This window comes from Megalobrama amblycephala, linkage group LG24, assembly GCF_018812025.1.
Source record: "Megalobrama amblycephala isolate DHTTF-2021 linkage group LG24, ASM1881202v1, whole genome shotgun sequence".
In the NCBI taxonomy this organism is placed as follows: Eukaryota; Metazoa; Chordata; class Actinopteri; order Cypriniformes; family Xenocyprididae; genus Megalobrama; species Megalobrama amblycephala.
Window position 1 is genome coordinate 11,012,250 of NC_063067.1, and position 17,348 is coordinate 11,029,597.

General features: G+C 37.5%; 1 protein-coding gene across 2 annotated transcripts in view; it reads right to left on the reverse strand.

Annotated features, from left to right (window-relative positions):
• The window catches only part of nol4lb (nucleolar protein 4-like b), a 122,512-nt gene that overhangs the window by 1,912 nt on the left and 103,252 nt on the right, over window positions 1-17,348 (reverse strand). The window contains exons 6-10 of one of the 2 annotated variants that reach the window (XM_048177471.1): window positions 7,244-7,596; window positions 3,766-3,945; window positions 3,373-3,561; window positions 2,345-2,464; window positions 2,026-2,230 (exon numbers count right to left, since the gene is read on the reverse strand). In XM_048177471.1, coding sequence (XP_048033428.1) covers window positions 2,026-2,230; window positions 2,345-2,464; window positions 3,373-3,561; window positions 3,766-3,945; window positions 7,244-7,596 — 1,047 coding nt within the window. Of the gene's footprint in view, window positions 1-2,025; window positions 2,231-2,344; window positions 2,468-3,372; window positions 3,562-3,765; window positions 3,946-7,243; window positions 7,597-17,348 lie in introns of both variants that reach the window. The other variant, XM_048177470.1, reaches the window with a different exon arrangement.

A 17,348-nucleotide genomic window follows, 5' to 3' on the forward strand; every position in this document is an offset into this window, starting at 1 on the left:
TTTTTTTTTTTTGTGCTGTCGACTGATTAATCGCGATTAATCACATCCGAAACAAAAGTTTGTTTACATAAAAACATGCGTACTGTGCATTTTTATTATGAATATATAAATACACACACACGTATATATTTAAAGGTGCCCTAGAACGTTCTTTCACAAGATGTAATATAAGTCTAAGGTGTCCACTGAATGTGTCTGTGAAGTTTCAGCTCAAAATACCCCATAGATATTTTTTTAACTGCCTATTTTGGGGCATCATTAACTATGCACCGATTCAGGCTGCGGCCCCTTTAAATCTTGTGCTCCCTGCCCCCCCGAGCTCTCGACTATAATACAGTGCATAATCAAAGTTCACACAGCTAATATAACCCTCAAATGGATCTTTACAAAGTGTTCGTCATGCATACTGCATGCATGCTTCGGATCATGTGAGTACAGTATTTATTTGGATGTTTACATTTGATTCTGAATGAGTTTGATAGTGCTCCGTGGCTAAAGCTAACATTACACACTGTTGGAGAGATTTATAAAGAATGAAGTTGTGTTTATGAATTATACAGACTGCAAGTGTTTAAAAATGAAAATAGCGACGGCACTTGTCTCCGTGAATACAGTAATAAACGATGGTAACTTTAACCACATTTAACAGTACATTAGCAACATGCTAACGAAACATTTAGAAAGACAATTTACAAATATCACTAAAATATCATGTTATCATGGATCATGTCAGTTATTATTGCTCCATCTGCCATTTTTCACTGTTGTCCTTGCTTGCTTACCTAGTCTGATGATTCAGCTGTGCACAGCTCCAGACGTTAATACTGCCTGCCCCTGTCTAATGCCTTGAACATGAGCTGGTATATGCAAATATTGGGGCGTACATATTAATGATCCCGACTGTTACGTTCAGTCGGTGTTATGTTGAGATTCGCCTGTTCTTCGGAGGTCTTTTAAACAAATGAGATTTACATAAGGAGGAAGCAATGGAGTTTGAAACTCACTGTATGTCATTTCCATGTACTGAACTCTTGTTATTCAACTATGCCAAGGTAAATTCAATTTTTGATTCTAGGGCACCTTTAAGAAATATTTACATGTGTATATATATTTATATTTATATACATTCAAACCAAAAATTATTCAGACATTTTTATATATTTTTTCTAGTGGATGCAGGACACTACAGTTCATTTATATAAGTGAAGATAGCAAAATAAACTGTGACATACCCAATAAATCTTCATACAGTGGACTACCAGTAAAAATGATAAAAAAAATTTAGACACTTTAACCTGACCATGTTTTGTTTAAGTGTTATCTGACATAATTAAGATTAATTTTTTCTGATACAGTTTAACTGTGAGATCTTGTCATATTTTATTACCATTTTTTTAAACTATATTGAATAATTAATGAATGAAATGTTCAAGGTGTCTGAATAAATTTTGGTTTGTATAATTTATATTATATATAAATATTTTATAATTTAAATATGTATGTGTGTGTATTTATAAATGCATAATAAAAATACACAGTACACACACGTATATAATGTAAACACAAACTTTTGCTTTGGATGCGATTAATCGTTTGACAGCACTAATTCATGGATTCTTGTCCCTGAAATGCGCCACTTCCATTATTTTGCCGGGTAATCGTCACAAAATTACTATCAAGGACAGCCCTACTTTTTAATAAATCAAAAAGTGTAAAACATGCAGGTTGATTCATGAACAATTGACTCCTAAGAGTCAGTCCTTTTAATGAATCATTCAAAATGACTTTTTCACAAACTTTCTATACTCGTTCATGGGAATTTATAACCGCAGTGTCAGTTTATATTGCACCTTGCTTGAGAACCACTGATTTACACATCATAGCTTTGCTTTATCATAAAATTAGGTCACATTTTACAGCTGCATTGCATGTGTCCTTCACCGATAAGGCAATTGTGTGATTAAGCATTAATGAAGTTTCAAATCAGTTATCACTTATTTTAGGATGCTGCCAGCTTCCTCTCACCATTGGTCTGGGCGGTAGCTGTTGTCAGGGACACAGGGTGTTGCATGCTGGCACACAGTCCACCGTAACCTCGGTAACTGTAGTTGAGGCCTCCATTGATGTATAGCTGGTCCTGGGAGTAGGCTGATGCAGCAAGGGAGTATGCAGAGTGGGTCAGCGAAACCGGCTCACGAGAGACCGCCTTTTCCAGAGATACTGGGTCCTCCTGAGAGAGAAAGAGACAAATACATCAGGCTTAGGGCTAACTTGGTTTTAAAATAAATCTCCATCTCCAAGTTTCACAAGAATACATTACATACACTTCAACAACACTACTTACGTGCGCCTGGTAGACATCCATGCGCATTCTTTTGGCAGCTTTGCGTGATTCGCTCTCACAGGCAGCTGCTAGAATGTTTTCAGCCATGGCTGAGGTCAGGTGGGGTGGCGTGGGTCGAGTCTGCTAGTAAACAAACAGCATATTTAATATACTTGCTTTTATGGACTCATTTTATGGGTCATGGTGGAAGAACATTTTATTTCTCCAAATTGTTCTCATTTTTTATGTTAAATATGTTATACACAACTCTTCAAATGTTTGGGGTTTTTAATGTTTTTAAAAGAAGTCTTTCTCTTTTCAATTTGAATATATTTAAAATGTAATTTATTCTTGTGATGGCAAAGCTACATTTTCAATCTTTAGTGTCACATGATCCTTCACAAATCATTCTAATATGCTGATTTGCTGCTCAAGAAACATTTCATATTATTCATGTTGAAACAGTTGCAGCTTAATATTTTTGTGGAAACTGATACATTTTTTTCAGGATTTTTAGATAAACCTTTGAATAGTAGTGTATACACAATAGATGTATTTATTTCTGTACAGTTATCTGAAAACTATTTTGTGGACATTTTTCCTTGCTGTATAGTAATATTAAAAATATGTGTTAATAGTTTTGACAGGTTTGAACTTAATTTAGTAAAATGTGTCTAATATGAATATCAAGCAATATATTTGCATAATTAGTCTAAATTGATTATGTAATTATTTCTGCTTTGTAGCAAAACTTTTTTGTAACAAAAGAAATTCCTCTGCTAAATTTCTTTGAATTTCAACTTGGTAATTTACACTTACACAAAAAAAAACCCACCTATAGCCATTCTAATGTTGAGCGTGGCCAATTCCATTAAAATTGCAACTCATGAATATTAATTTAGAATTTTTGCCCAACACTGCTTCATCACTAAACAAAACTGCATTTCTCAGTATCTGCCATGTACTGTGTTGGCCACCAGGGAGCGATATAAGTCATCTAACCATAACAAAAAAACAGAAGTGGCAACTCAAAGTGGCAGTGTGTGTACCTCCATGCCGTTTTTCTTCATGCGGCGGCAGGATTTGAGGTAGGTGCGGATGCGTTTGCGAGCACGCTCCTGGAACTCTGGGAACTGACGGCTGCAGGATTCAATAATGGCCTGGATCTTCTCTTTAGGCTGTTTAGAGATTGGCACCATACGGTCCAAGTTCTCATCCACAAAGAGACGCACAAACATCTAAACGAAGAGAGAAAAATAGGTCAGCTCGCCAAATTATTTCCTTAATCGAAGTGTAAGGAATGAGTGAAAAGCACACATGCATTGAGGAATTGCAGTTTAACTTGCAAATAAAAAGCCGTGAGAAACCACAAGGTTTACTGCGAGACTGTACGGCTCTTTTTATGCAGTAGAAAATCATCAGCTGAATGTCTTGATACTCACATTAAAGGCCTTCAACCTCTCTGGATCCACTCCTTCTACATCATTGATCTTATCGCTATCGTCGTGGTCATCATGGTCATCATCATCATCATCAGCCGTCTGAGACCGACCAACAGTCAGATCTTCAGCACATATCTCCATTTTTATTGAATCATAGCTGCCTGAACTGTATTGAGGAGACTACACAAACACAAAGAAACCAAGGTAAGTCTTCTGTCTGCAAGAGCGTATAGACGATCAGAAAAGACTTTCAAACGAGGACACGGACTAAAAGATGATATCTACCAATAAGGCCATTCATGGCCACCTACGGCGCTTCGGCTGATGAAAACATGTCTTCAAGGTCTAACCATATTATTCAGACTTTATAAGTACATTGCATTTCAGATTGTGAATCCGTTCATTTGAAAGACAGTTTTGTGCTCTTCTTTTTACAAAGACAATACAAGTAAAACGGAGAGAGGAAGCAACAGAGGCTGACCATGGAAAACAGGAATGTAATGAAAGTTTCTATTCAGACCGGAGCCTCGCTTGGCAGATTGTTTCAAACCTCTCTGCTTCTGTCTGTATGAAAAATGATGCTGTGCCAGTAGCTAGCTAACGAAATGAATGAAGTTTAATCGAGCGCCTTTCATGACTGTTGGTTCAACTCGCATTGTACGCTCAAAATAAATGACAATCTGTTGTGAACAAGGGTGAAGGAAAAGTCTACTCTATGGAAGTAAAATAATGACTAATGTCTTTGAAACAAAAAAAGCAGTAATTCAGTAATTCATATTCACATTCCAGACTTCATTTCCAAAATATTCTGTCTGTTAAAAAAAAATAACTATAATATTCAATGGGCAATTTTCAGTCCTTTTTTTTCTTTTCTTTTTTTCCCCCCGGTTTACAAATTCAGTGGATTATTAGTGAATGTTTTTAGAAATTAAGTCTGGAAGATGAATATGGATTACTAAATTTTCAATAATGCAAATTGAAATGTGAATACAACCATGTTTAATTTCATTTTCAAATGCAAGCCCTGAAAATACAATGCATTAAAATGCAAGCCCTGTTAATGTAATGCATTTTTGTATTTCAATTAGTGCAATTCAATATGCTTTTTTGTTTTAAAGTCATTAGTCATTATTTTACTTCCATACATACTGGCAGTACTAGAAGCAAGTGTGTGAATGTGTATTAGAGCAGGGGTTCCCAAACTTTTCAGCCCATGACCCCCAAAATAATGATGCCAGTGACTCGCGACCCCCACTATCCTCAGAGGTGGTTAAAGTATACAAACGTTGTGCGCAGTGGCTAACGCCTGTTTCACACATACTCTGTTTGCAGTGCACATTTTGTTCTGTGCCCATATTAACGGATTAGAGCGTTCACACTGCACGCGGATGCGGTCCGGCTATGCGTTCAATGAGCGGTGCGTCTGCAGCAGTGCAGCAATAGTTTCCGTGCCGATTCTATTTTTGCTGTGATTCACAGCTCTGAATTAAAACGATAGCGCATTGTTTGCATTAAAATAAACATGTATTGATGCGAAAAAAATAGTAATTTCACCAGAGATGCATATAATTTAAAGTCTGTTACACAGTTTACACATGGCTTTTTTGCCTCGGGGAAAGCAAGGAAATGACACCTTACCAGGCATTTAGGTGAACAAGGAGACATAAACGATAGAACTCGTCTCTTCGTGAAGGTGGAAAAACAAAGTTCTTTATGACCTGAGAGATTTCTTGTAAACAGATTTAAAAGGAAAGAAGTCGACTGTTTTTGTCTATTTGGAGTTTTAATCTAAAATGTTTGTGATTTTAACCAACGTTTCATTTCGACAAAAATAATATCCAAAGCTTAAAGCCTAAAGAATTACCTACGTGCACAAGTCTGAATATTTAACATGGAGCTGTGAATTGACCTGTTGCAACAGATGCTGTTGCTAATATGTCAGGAATCTGTCGTAATTAGGGTTGCCACCTTCAATACAGAAAAATAAGGGACGCCAGCCGCAGCGGGGGCCACACCCCTCGGGGCCACGATGACCACAGTCCCAATGGCGTGCCAGTGGTGGTATATCATAACTTAAAACATATTTTCATAAAAATATTAAGATTGATACCAATGGACATTATAATAAGATATCTGCTATTGAAATCAGTGTGAACAGATGCAGTCTCTCACTATCACAACTTATGTGGTCATATTGAATACACAGCTATGACAATAATATAGGCCAACAAAGTGTGACTGAGACCACAAAAAATAAGCTTTTGGAGGAACTTGTGAGATGTGAACCATATTTTATTAACTTATTAAATTAACAGATCCATAACTTAGTAGGCCTAATTATAAATTAAACAAATTGTAAATTTTCATTTGTTGTGAACAAAGATTTTGGCTAAAATATTTGTCATTGTTTGCAGTAACGCCATCCAAACAGTGAAACCACACCTAAATAACTGGAAATGATCTACAAACATTTCTTATTTAACATTTTTATTATTGGTAAGTAAATATATTTATGTATTTATTTATTCCATTTTTATATTGTCTATTGTTAATTCTATAGTATTGAATGATGCAATTATTTAAATTGGTTAAGCATAACAAATAGTTGTTTATTTTATTCACATAGGTACTATATTTTGATTAAATATGTATTAAATATATATCTCTTATCTCTTATTAAAGTAATGCTTATGTGTCTTAACCTTAATAAACAAATCCTACCCTAACATGATTAATGTACATTATTAACATTATTTCTTAATAGGCAGCATATGAAATCTAACGTTATCAATCAAAAACTTGAGGTGATAAAAAAAATAAAACATTACACTATCTGCCTCAGGAGAGAACCGGCGAGGCGGCGTCCCGCCCTCCTCTGACTCTGATTGGCCGTGATTCACGGCCCGTGAACCTGAAACAAACCAATCAAACCATGATGGCAGCGAGTCAGGGGATCAGGGGTAGAATCAGGAAGTGTCTTCACACAATGCGGGTGGGGTGATTTGCATGGGATGCTGCATAATATGGACCTATGTAAAATACGGGACAATATTGATTTGATACGGGACGCGTCATTTTGGCTGTAAATACGGGACGATTCCGTATTTCACGGGATGGGTGGCAACCCTAGTCGTAATCACCACAGGAGTCACGGTCGAGGGGAAGGAAAATCAAAAGGTTGATGGCTTTTTTATTTGCATGGTTAATATTTTTAGTATTTTGTGCTATTTCTAATCGTTTAAAAAAAAAAAAATGTTTGATTTCTGGAAATTATCTCATGACCCCTCCCTCCCAGTCTCTGTATTAGAGTTTATATGTGACTGAGATGAACAAATAAGGATGTCAAATGTTCAGGTACTTTGGTTCCAAGTCAATACTAAATAAAAAAATTCTAACGATACCAGTGAAATTTGACTGCTTTTGGTATCTGAACCCTTATTAGCATTTACCATTTTTTATTCTAAATTAATGTATATACCTTGTTGTTATAGTCCCTGATGTCTCGGTCAAGGCGTAGTTCTGAGGATTTGGGGTATTTTCTGCGCAGCTCTTCTGCTTGCTCTGGGTTAAAGGTCGCCAGCATGGCGGCAGCACTGGGCAGGGCCTGGCTCAGTCTGTCGCTGAGGTTGGCTGGTTGCTGGTCTTCTAAGGACGAGGACGAGGAAGTCGTGCTGAAGTCGAGTGGAGCCGCGGTACCGTTGCCGTTAACCTCGGCGTACGAGCCCGATCCAGGTCCTGTCCCTGTACTGTCGCTCACACCGGCCGCACCTACTGAGGGAGGAGTCAGTGTGTGAATCCCATTGCCACTCCCACTTTCCGAAGATGAATCATCTGTAAATATACACAAATACAGTAAAAATTAATTTTACAACAGATAACACATTGCACTGTTCTGACAGCATACAGTTTGATAATATTCTGCATGTAATTTCAGCATATTTAGTAGCACCAAAACATAAAACGACAATTTCCCAAATATTCACCCCATCAGTCATTGGTCAGAAAAATGGTCAGAAACATTTGGTTGATCTGCTATATGCTGGGGTCTTCAAACAAAACAAAAAAAATATGTAGAAAGTGCCAGTGTTTACAATCTTGGGTGGGGGAAAAAACAATAACTGGTTAACTTATAGTAATAATGGGAGAGGAAAATTATTTAAAAATATGAATAAAGGAAATCAACATTAACAGTTAACTTGCTGGTCATATTTTACTCTATGCTAAGTGCTTTCTGCTCCAGGAAGATAGCTAATTGCTAACTGTAACGCAGCTAACAGCAACTGTCTACAGAGGACACATTTGACTTCATCTGTAAGTGTGAAGCCTATTTGTAGCTTTTTTTAGAAGACGATCCTTTTAAAACACATTTTTTATGTTGCCCACTGCCAGGACTTCTTCCTGTCATGTTAACAATGTTAGCATGCTAATGCGCTACACTGGAAGCATTCACAACATCTAAGAATGACAGCCCGTCTGGATCTACAGTACATCCACTACAATGTCCGTTCTACCAGGCGGCAGTTGATTTAATGCCGTCCAGTTTGAAGGGCTTGATGTATGAAAATTAGTTTATGAAGAGATCTATACCGAAGAGCGCCAAACACAGCACATACACTCAGACACACAGAAACACACACATCGCTGTGCTTGAAAAACACAACCCAGATACACAAATGCAATACATTATTTGTGTTCCTTTCAGAAATTACATATACAGCTCATAAACTGCAACTTCATCATTGCAAATGTGTAATACATTAAATATATTTAAATCCAAAATAGTTTTGATGTAAATTCTGGTGTATTTTAATTCACCATAAATGATATATTCAGCAGTGCACTTTAACCATATTTCAAAGACAATAGAAGTAATCATGAAATCACATATGAATATGTGTTTAAGTCCTACTGAAGTGGGTTGAAAACAGTGCAAACAGACAGCTGTAATGCCTACACATGGCTATAGGGGGAAACAACAGTGAGGGTAGAATTGGGGTCAGAGTACAGTGCCAGCAGGAAAAATAGAGAGAGAGGGAAGAAAAAGAGAGAGGACAGGATGGATTGGATGTAGAGGAGAGGGCACAGGCCGGTTGGAGAAGCAGGGATAGAGATTGGATGAAAAGAGGGAGGGGGTGATGCAGAGTGAGTTAGGGGAAGAGGGCAGCGGGAAGCAGGTCAAAGTCAGGGGCACTGAACATCGATGGAGGAAGGGAGAGAAGGATGGGGGGGATGGTGACATTACCAGTGGAGGACACTGGATGAGAGGATGTGAGAGGGAGGAAGATAAAAGAAAGCTGGGTAGTAAGAAAAGGGAGAGGGGCAGAAAAAAAGAGGGATGGAAAAATAAGCCAGAGAGTGAGAGAGAGGCAGAAAATGAGACATCGAGTGTGTGGAGGGGGTGAGCATGGCAGAGACAGCCGCATATTTATTGGAGTATAAAGAGTATTCATGCAGGGAGAGGAAGGCCGGACTAATGCCTGCCAGCTCTGCTAAAAAGCTCTAAAGCGTCCACACACATACACTCTCACTTTTTCTTGCCTTTCCCTCCTTCACTGGTCTTTCAGGAAAGGTGTTTGAATGACAGATGAGAGAGCTCCCAGTGTAGCATCCATAAAATGTGTGAGTGTGCACACGGGCGCTGCGGTGGACGTGTCTCTTATGCACAGTGATGTGCTGAATACACTATTTGCTTGCCTCTGCTCAGTAAACGGCTGCAGCAGGCAGGCTTTTGAAGTGCAGATACTGGGCAGAGGCTGCTGTTGCGTTTCTCTCTCTATGTTTCAACCGGTTTGGCAAATGGCTGGGAGTTACACACTGTGAAAAATAAAAACGGAAAATGTACTGCTAATTTTCTGCCAGGACATTATCCAGTCATTTTATGGACATTTCAATTAAACCTAAAACATAACACAATGCAATGTGTAATTCAAAATACAGGTAAAACACCTGTAAAAAATAACAATATGGGAAATTCCTTTATATTTATACAGTACATTGTGACTTATTTTATTTACAGTGCAATGCCACTATATATGTATGTAATATGTAATATGTGACCCTGGACCACAAAACATAAGTCGCACGGGTATATTTGTAGCAATAGCCAACAATCAGATGTGACCCAAAATTATTTTTCTTTTATGCCAAAAATCATTAGGATATTAAGTAAAGATCATGATCCAAGAATTTATTTTTGTGAGTGGATATGCATTGCCAAGGACTTCATTTGGACAACTTTAAAGGGGATTTCCTCAATATTTTGATTTTTTGCACCCTCAGATTCCAGATTTTCAAATGGTTATATCTCGGCCAAATATTGTCCTATCCTAACAAACCATACATCAATGGAAAGTTTATTTATTCAGCGGACGATGTATAAATCTCAATTTTAAAAAAAATACCCTTATGACTGGTTTTGTGCTCCAGGGTCACATATGTCCTTCCTGAAGTGTGAGAGCTCAAGTGCCAATATTCACTTTTTGCCATACTTGTCAATGGCGAGTATATAAACTTCACTGATTTAAGTCTAAAAATATATTCTATAATATATATGTTTTATGAAAGACATCCCTCAGGTCACCAAACCTGAAATTTTTTGATAAAACATTTCAGGATTCTTTGATGAATAGAAAGTTTATTTATTAATAAATTCGTAAATGTCACTTTTGATCAATTTAATGCATCCTTGCTAAATAATGGTATTATTATTATTATTATTTATTATTAATTTTTTTTTTAAATCAAACCAACCCCAATATTCTGAAATATTAAATGTTATTAATAATATTTTGCCATTATCTTTATGCAAAGTTGTTTTTCAATCTAAATGGTCAAATGTTTATTTTCACCTGTTTAAAATGATTAAAACAGATGAATTGAGTTATTTATGCAAACAATATACTAAATTAAATTTTGGCATTTATTGGTAATTATTTATTGTTATTTATTAAGTAGAAAATGATGATTATAGGCTAAAAAAAATTGCTCAAACTGAAAAAAACAACAACAAAAAACAACAACAACAGACCAGCACTCAAATATTTAATCATTTGTCACTTTTGAGTATTACTGTGAACACAGAATTCATCTTTGAGATAAGTGGACTGATGGGAGTTTCTTTATCATAGCAGTGTAGCATTCAGACCAACTCGGACAAACATACAATACAGACCCTTGTTTTTTAGCAAGGCCGGTGGAATGGTGGTTTGATCCCCTCCTTAGCACGATATGAATCCCTGAAACCAGGTGGCAGCTTCCTGAAGCTCTCCTTTCTCATTTGATACAAATAACAACAGCCAATAAAACCTCTTAACCGTGTGACAAGCGTGAAATATGATTAGCCCTGGCTCATGTCACTCATCTGGCCACAGTCCAGTTCGCTCCTGAGAAGAGTTTCCCTTTAAATCATCAAACCCACTGCATCTGAACATCCTGGAGTTTTCACCATCAATCCATCATGATTTCAGGGTAAAATTCTACCCATCCTACAAATACAAATGTTAACTACATTAATGCTGTATAAAAATGTCTACATCTCTGAGAAAAAAAACACAGTAGGTCGAGTGATTGTCGCTATGTTTATTCCCGCAATTACTCTAGCAGGTGTGTGTGTGTGTTTGCATGTGACACACACAGACACGCAGAGGGGTGCAGGCACAACAGTCGATAGCACCGCTGTGCTTCCTGTCTCAGAATCTCAGTAACGACCAATCAGGCATAATGATCCAGTCTACACAGCAGGACCTGTGAGGAGTCACCATAACACAAACATTTCATCAAGGGGTGCAGTCCATGCGGTGACTGGCAGAGAGGATAGGTAATTTTTGAACACCCCCCACCCCCACCTCACACACATGTACATGGCATCAAGCAGGAGGAAATGAGAGATGGCCGGCTCATTCCTTGCACACTGTTTTTTTAATTCATGTAGATGACCTCCTATCAGTGGGTACCTCCGATAAGCCTGAGCCTCTCAGTCAACTCCCTCCACTGCAGTCTAACAGAATCTTATTTACCGCACACCCACCACACATACAGCTCCTAACAGCTTCTTCCTCATCCCTAATTTCTTCAGACTTGAATGACAAATCACTCACCTGCTCAACTTTGAAGATTTTTAACCATGCAAACAGCTAAGCACAGCACTCTGCACTATAGTAATGTATATTTATAACTATAAAAACATACATTAATTAACTATAATTATACATTTTAATAAGTTGCATAAATTACTTTCAATGTTCCTCATTTGTAAGTTGCAGTGCCCTATGTGTGTGTGTGTGTGTATGTTTAGTATATCATTCAGTTTGTACAGCTGGTTTAAAAGAGAAAAATTCACCCCTTCCCATCCTCTTCCACCCCCATCCCTGCATCTCACTTCTACACAATAGAGACCCACCCTGTCTGCTTGCACCACCCCTCTCCTCCCGGCTCTTCTAAAATATATTATATATATATATATATATATCCAGAGCTCGGATACTGGAAATGAAAGAGAGAGAGCTGACAGTGCGGTCCAGCTGCTCTGAATGTCACAGTGATTCATTGGGGCATTTAGCGCACTGGGGACAGGACAACACTGGAGTGTGTGTGTGTTTAAGGGGGCAAGGGTCTAACAGGCACAAGGGCACACACACACATACACACAAACACAAACATGCTGATTGAAACCAGGCTCGTTGAGTTGCTGTCAGGTTGTGAGAATGGTCCACAAACAGTCAATCAATGCTTTACCCATGATTCTCCTGGGGTGTGGGGGCAGAGGGCAGGCAGGAAGAGCGGAGTGCTGCATCAGCCACCAGCTGCCAACAAACTCATCGTAAAGTACTTCCTTACAGACATACATAAAACCACAGAGGCACACAAACACGTACTCTCTCACGTTAAGACATCCAGGTTTCATTTAAAGTACCCCTGCAGTCAAACTCATCTTTGATAATCAAAACGACATATTTAAATGATTTTTCCTCTTCATGCCTTAAAATAGCTTGACTGTAATTCAAAACCTTTATTTAAGCTTTATTTAGTATACACGGAGCCATGATTATGCAAATTAGTCTCCGCCTCCATTCAATCACACCAGCTCAGAATACCTGATTCATGATGTAAATAAGAGATGGACTGAGATGAGTGACAGCTTTTTAGTGATTATAAAGGGATATATATAATCCTTTCATAATTTGAATAAAAGTTGACACATACCAATAATTAATGTTAACAGGATTTTAATAATGTATTAGTAAATGTTGAAATTAACATTAACACATTAATGAATTCTGTATAAGTGCAGTTCATTAATAGTTCAAGTTAACTAATGTAGCTAACTACAGTAAGGTTCATTAGTTAACATTAAAGTGTTACCAATTACATTAATACCACACAGACATATAAAGTACATTAAAAAACTTGGAAAAAGAACCTAACACTGTCTTATGCTTCATGCTGTCTTAGTGAGATCTTATGCAGTATATAATAAATTATGCAGGTCTTTCAGTTCTCAGTGGGCATTGGAAAATCTCAAATCAGTAAGCTGAAGTCTCTTTCTTTCTTATCAAATCAAAGAAATTTTGTAATAACAACATGTTAATTAAAATGAACCATAAATCAACTTTTACTTGGCCTAAACGCTAATCCTTCTCAGGATTAAGCACAAACATTTTAATCAATATGATTTAATCTACAACTGCGATTTCATATTTTACAGGAGCCGGTATAAATCAATGTTCTCATTGTGGTCCGGTCTGAGAACATTGATTTAAATAAACGCTACAGATAAAGTATGGCATTAATTAAGGGAATTGTTTCTTTAATGCAGCAACGGGCCAATAAATTAAATTATCGTATGTCATGTACACAGCATAGCCTGCAGTGTATAGGGGACAGCGGACTACATGAAAATCTAGTTCGCCGTTCAAATCAGCTCAATTCTATGACATCAGGACAACTAAAGCATGAATCACAGAGCTAAAAATACTACTTAACCATGTGGGCCTTCACACATACACACACATGCACATGCATGCACAAGCATGCCAAAACTCACACCATGCAAACACTTACACATGCTTCAACACACATGGTAAAAACTCACAAGCTCAAACACAGAAAATTCATGAGCAAAAAAATTGAAAACCATGTGTTTTTTTTAATAGATGTAAAAAGTATTTAAAATTTGTTTGCAAATAACACAAGGTTTAAAATGTTGTATCTAATGCAATGATGTCCAGGCATTTAAGTGTCCCAAACTTTTTGGGGTCACTGTATGTTAACAAATCAAAATGCATTCACAAATACACAAATGTCTCACTCAACGGTCAATTTATGAGACCATGAGACTACACACGGCATGACTTGGATTCCATTTGTCACAAACAAATAATACACTGATTCATTCACTCACTCACACACAGACAAAGAACAGAGCTCTTTACACCCGCACTCACTTATGAATGTATATATTCATGCATAAGAATGTCTGTTTTTCCAAATTATATACAGTATGTGTATGCATATATGCATACCAGCATAATATATACTGTAACTGTAGGTGTATACGAAATAAGCACAATTAAAAGTGTATATATTATGGCATGCTATAGTGTAATGATCACAGTGAGAAGGCTAAAACTCAAGCAGACAATTTCCTGCGCATGTAAAACCACACTAGGGTTCATACTGTTCAGGCACTTGTTTTTTTCTGAAGTGCTGGATTTAACTGAGCAGGAACGCAGCAGGATTTTTACTGGACAATTCTACTTAGATGTTCAGTCATAATTACAATGGGCATTAAAGTGGTTTTGGTTAAAACACAATGGACAATCTGGGCATGTCATATTTCTTTCTTTCTTTATCACTTAAAAGGTTTTTTATCAAAATGAGGAGCAAAAGAATTGGTGCATTATCTATATATTTGATCTATTATCTAGGGCAGAGAATGACGGGAAAGTTTTTATGAGCCTGACGCCTCATAAAATTGCTAAATTGGTAGTATTTTCAGCCAAGATTTATTCTTCACAAACAGTACACAAAACTAAATTGTACAGTCAACAGACACAATTATGACTAAATTACGACCAATAAAAACTAGCCATCAAATATAGTATCATATCCATAAAGCCAGTTAAAAACTTACTTCTTTAAAAAGATTGCTCAACTAAAAATGAAAATTCTGTCATCATTTTTCCCTCATGTTGTTCTAAACCTGTATGACTTTCTTTCTTCTGTGAAAAACAGTTTTTGTCCATATTAAACACTGGACACCACTGACATCCAATGTGTGGACCAAAAAAATAAAAAAATAAATAAATAAATATAATGAAAAACTAGCACCAATTAAAAAAAATATATATATATCCTTTCTACTTCCTGCTTTTATTAAAACCCCATCTTGCCAGCAAACTACCCCTTTAAGAAAAGTTTTCCACTCGTAATGGCGACATTGTATTGCCGTTCATCTTGTATACATTCATTGCTGCATGACTCATAAGACAGTATGAGAACCTTATAGGAACAGTCAGACTGGTCATACACGAACCGGCTGTGTATTTTTTATTTTTTCTTCACGTGAGGCCCGGTAACTTCTGTCAGCCAGGATTTTTTTTAAGCCTCAGCGGAGCTGACCTGAGCACAAGCAGTAACAGATGCTAATTCTTTCACTTCTACTTCCCCAGCCGCCCTGCAGGGAGTGTGCGCGCGAACGCGTATATGTGTCGGCCTCCCCTCTGCGGGATTACAATGGATTATCCTGCTAAGACGCGGCACGAGCTGCTCCCCATGCCGGCACAAGGCCTGGCATTGCCATAGCAACGAACCCTTCCCTGCTCCCCCCTTTGAAACATCCACTGTTGTAGCAGTGACAGCTGTCCCCTACCCAAAAGAGAGAGGGGAGATGGGTCAGCAGAGTGAGAGAGGAAGAAGGGAGGATGTGCAAATATACAAAATGAAAATGCCGAGAGGCAAGAGAGACAGACAGATGGAGGTAAATGCAAGTCTGCACTGGGATGACAGAAGGTGGAAGTAAGAAGAAAGAGAGAGAGAGAGAGAGAGAGAGAGAGAGAGAGAGAGAGAAAGAAAGAGAGGTTCATCTTCTTGGGTTTGTCCTTTACTGTCTTGGTGCCCCTGACACAGCAGATTATCTTCACTCCGGACTTCCCTGTGCAAGACTCAGCATGTGCTCATAAACAACTTCACAAATGGCGAACCTCTCAAATAGAGGGATCCCTCAAAAAAAAAAAAAAAAAATTGTAAATTCTGTCATTATTTACTCTCTCTCAAGTTGTTACAATCAGTACACTACAGTACGACTTTCTTCTGTGGAATGTAAAGGAGAAATTTTGAATAATTTACTGATTGATCTTTTCCGTTTTACAACTGTTAATTAAAATGAATGGAAACCCTAGATTTCAAGCTTCAAAAAGGATGCCAAAGTACCATAAAAATGCAAAAAAGTTATACATGCAATTTATATACCAATGAGATTAAGTCGCTATTCACTGATAACTCACCAAGTTCAAGAATCAGGATCATTCCAATTCATGAACAATCAATTCATTAAAAATATCTGAATCAAAGCAGTGAATAGTAATTTAAAGGGTTAGTTCACCCAAAAATGAAAATTCTGTCATTAAGTAATCACCCTCATGCCGTTCCAAACCAGTAAGACTTACAGTCATCTTCGGAACTCAAATGAAGATCTTTTTGATGAAATCTTTTTGAGGGTTTGGAACGACATGAGGGTGAGTAATTAATGACAGATTTTTCTCCATTCACTTTCATTATACTGAGAAGAGTGGCTAGAATTTTCCCTTTAGAAATTCACTTTTTATGTTCCACTGAAGAAAGATAGTCATACAGGTCTGGAAAAACACGAGGGTGAGAAAATGATGAGAATTTTCATTTTCAGGTGAGCTATGCCTTTAAGAGAATGCACAGCTAAATGAGGAACGAAGGATTTGATTTTAAGAAGTTTAACTATGCCCCTCACACATACACTCAATGTGTAAATCCTAATGGCACAGCTGATGAGAGACCATAATCAGGTAGATTTAATGGGCCCGGCTGAAATTCCCCAGTTTGGGCTCCAAACTGAGTAGAGATAATTAGAGAGGGGCTCAAAACCCCCTTTCACATTTAATAAAGAAAAGTCATTTATTAATCTTTGCTTCCCTCCCCCTGCCTCTCTTCCTCATCTCTCTCCTAGGACTGCTAGTGGTTGTTCTGTTTGTCTGTAATACATCAATACAGCAGACCGAAGAGCCCAGACACACTACACACAGGATGGAGAAGTACAGTTTATGCTGTAGTTATAGTGTGTGTACAAGTCAAAGTATAGCGTTAACCTGTTATTCTAACTGAAAATAAAAATATCTATTTTACAGATCTTCTTGTGAACAATTCAGCATATGTTTCTCTTTTTTGACCTCAAAGTGCAAACAACAGACTTCTCTGGTGATGTACGGAGGACTCCAACAATTTAGTCACTTAAACCCCACCCCTGCAAGCTCATGTTCATCTGCCTCCACTTTTGAGTCTCAAAATCCAATAAACAACCGATCCATAAAACAAAGTCCCCCATCCAGCATTTA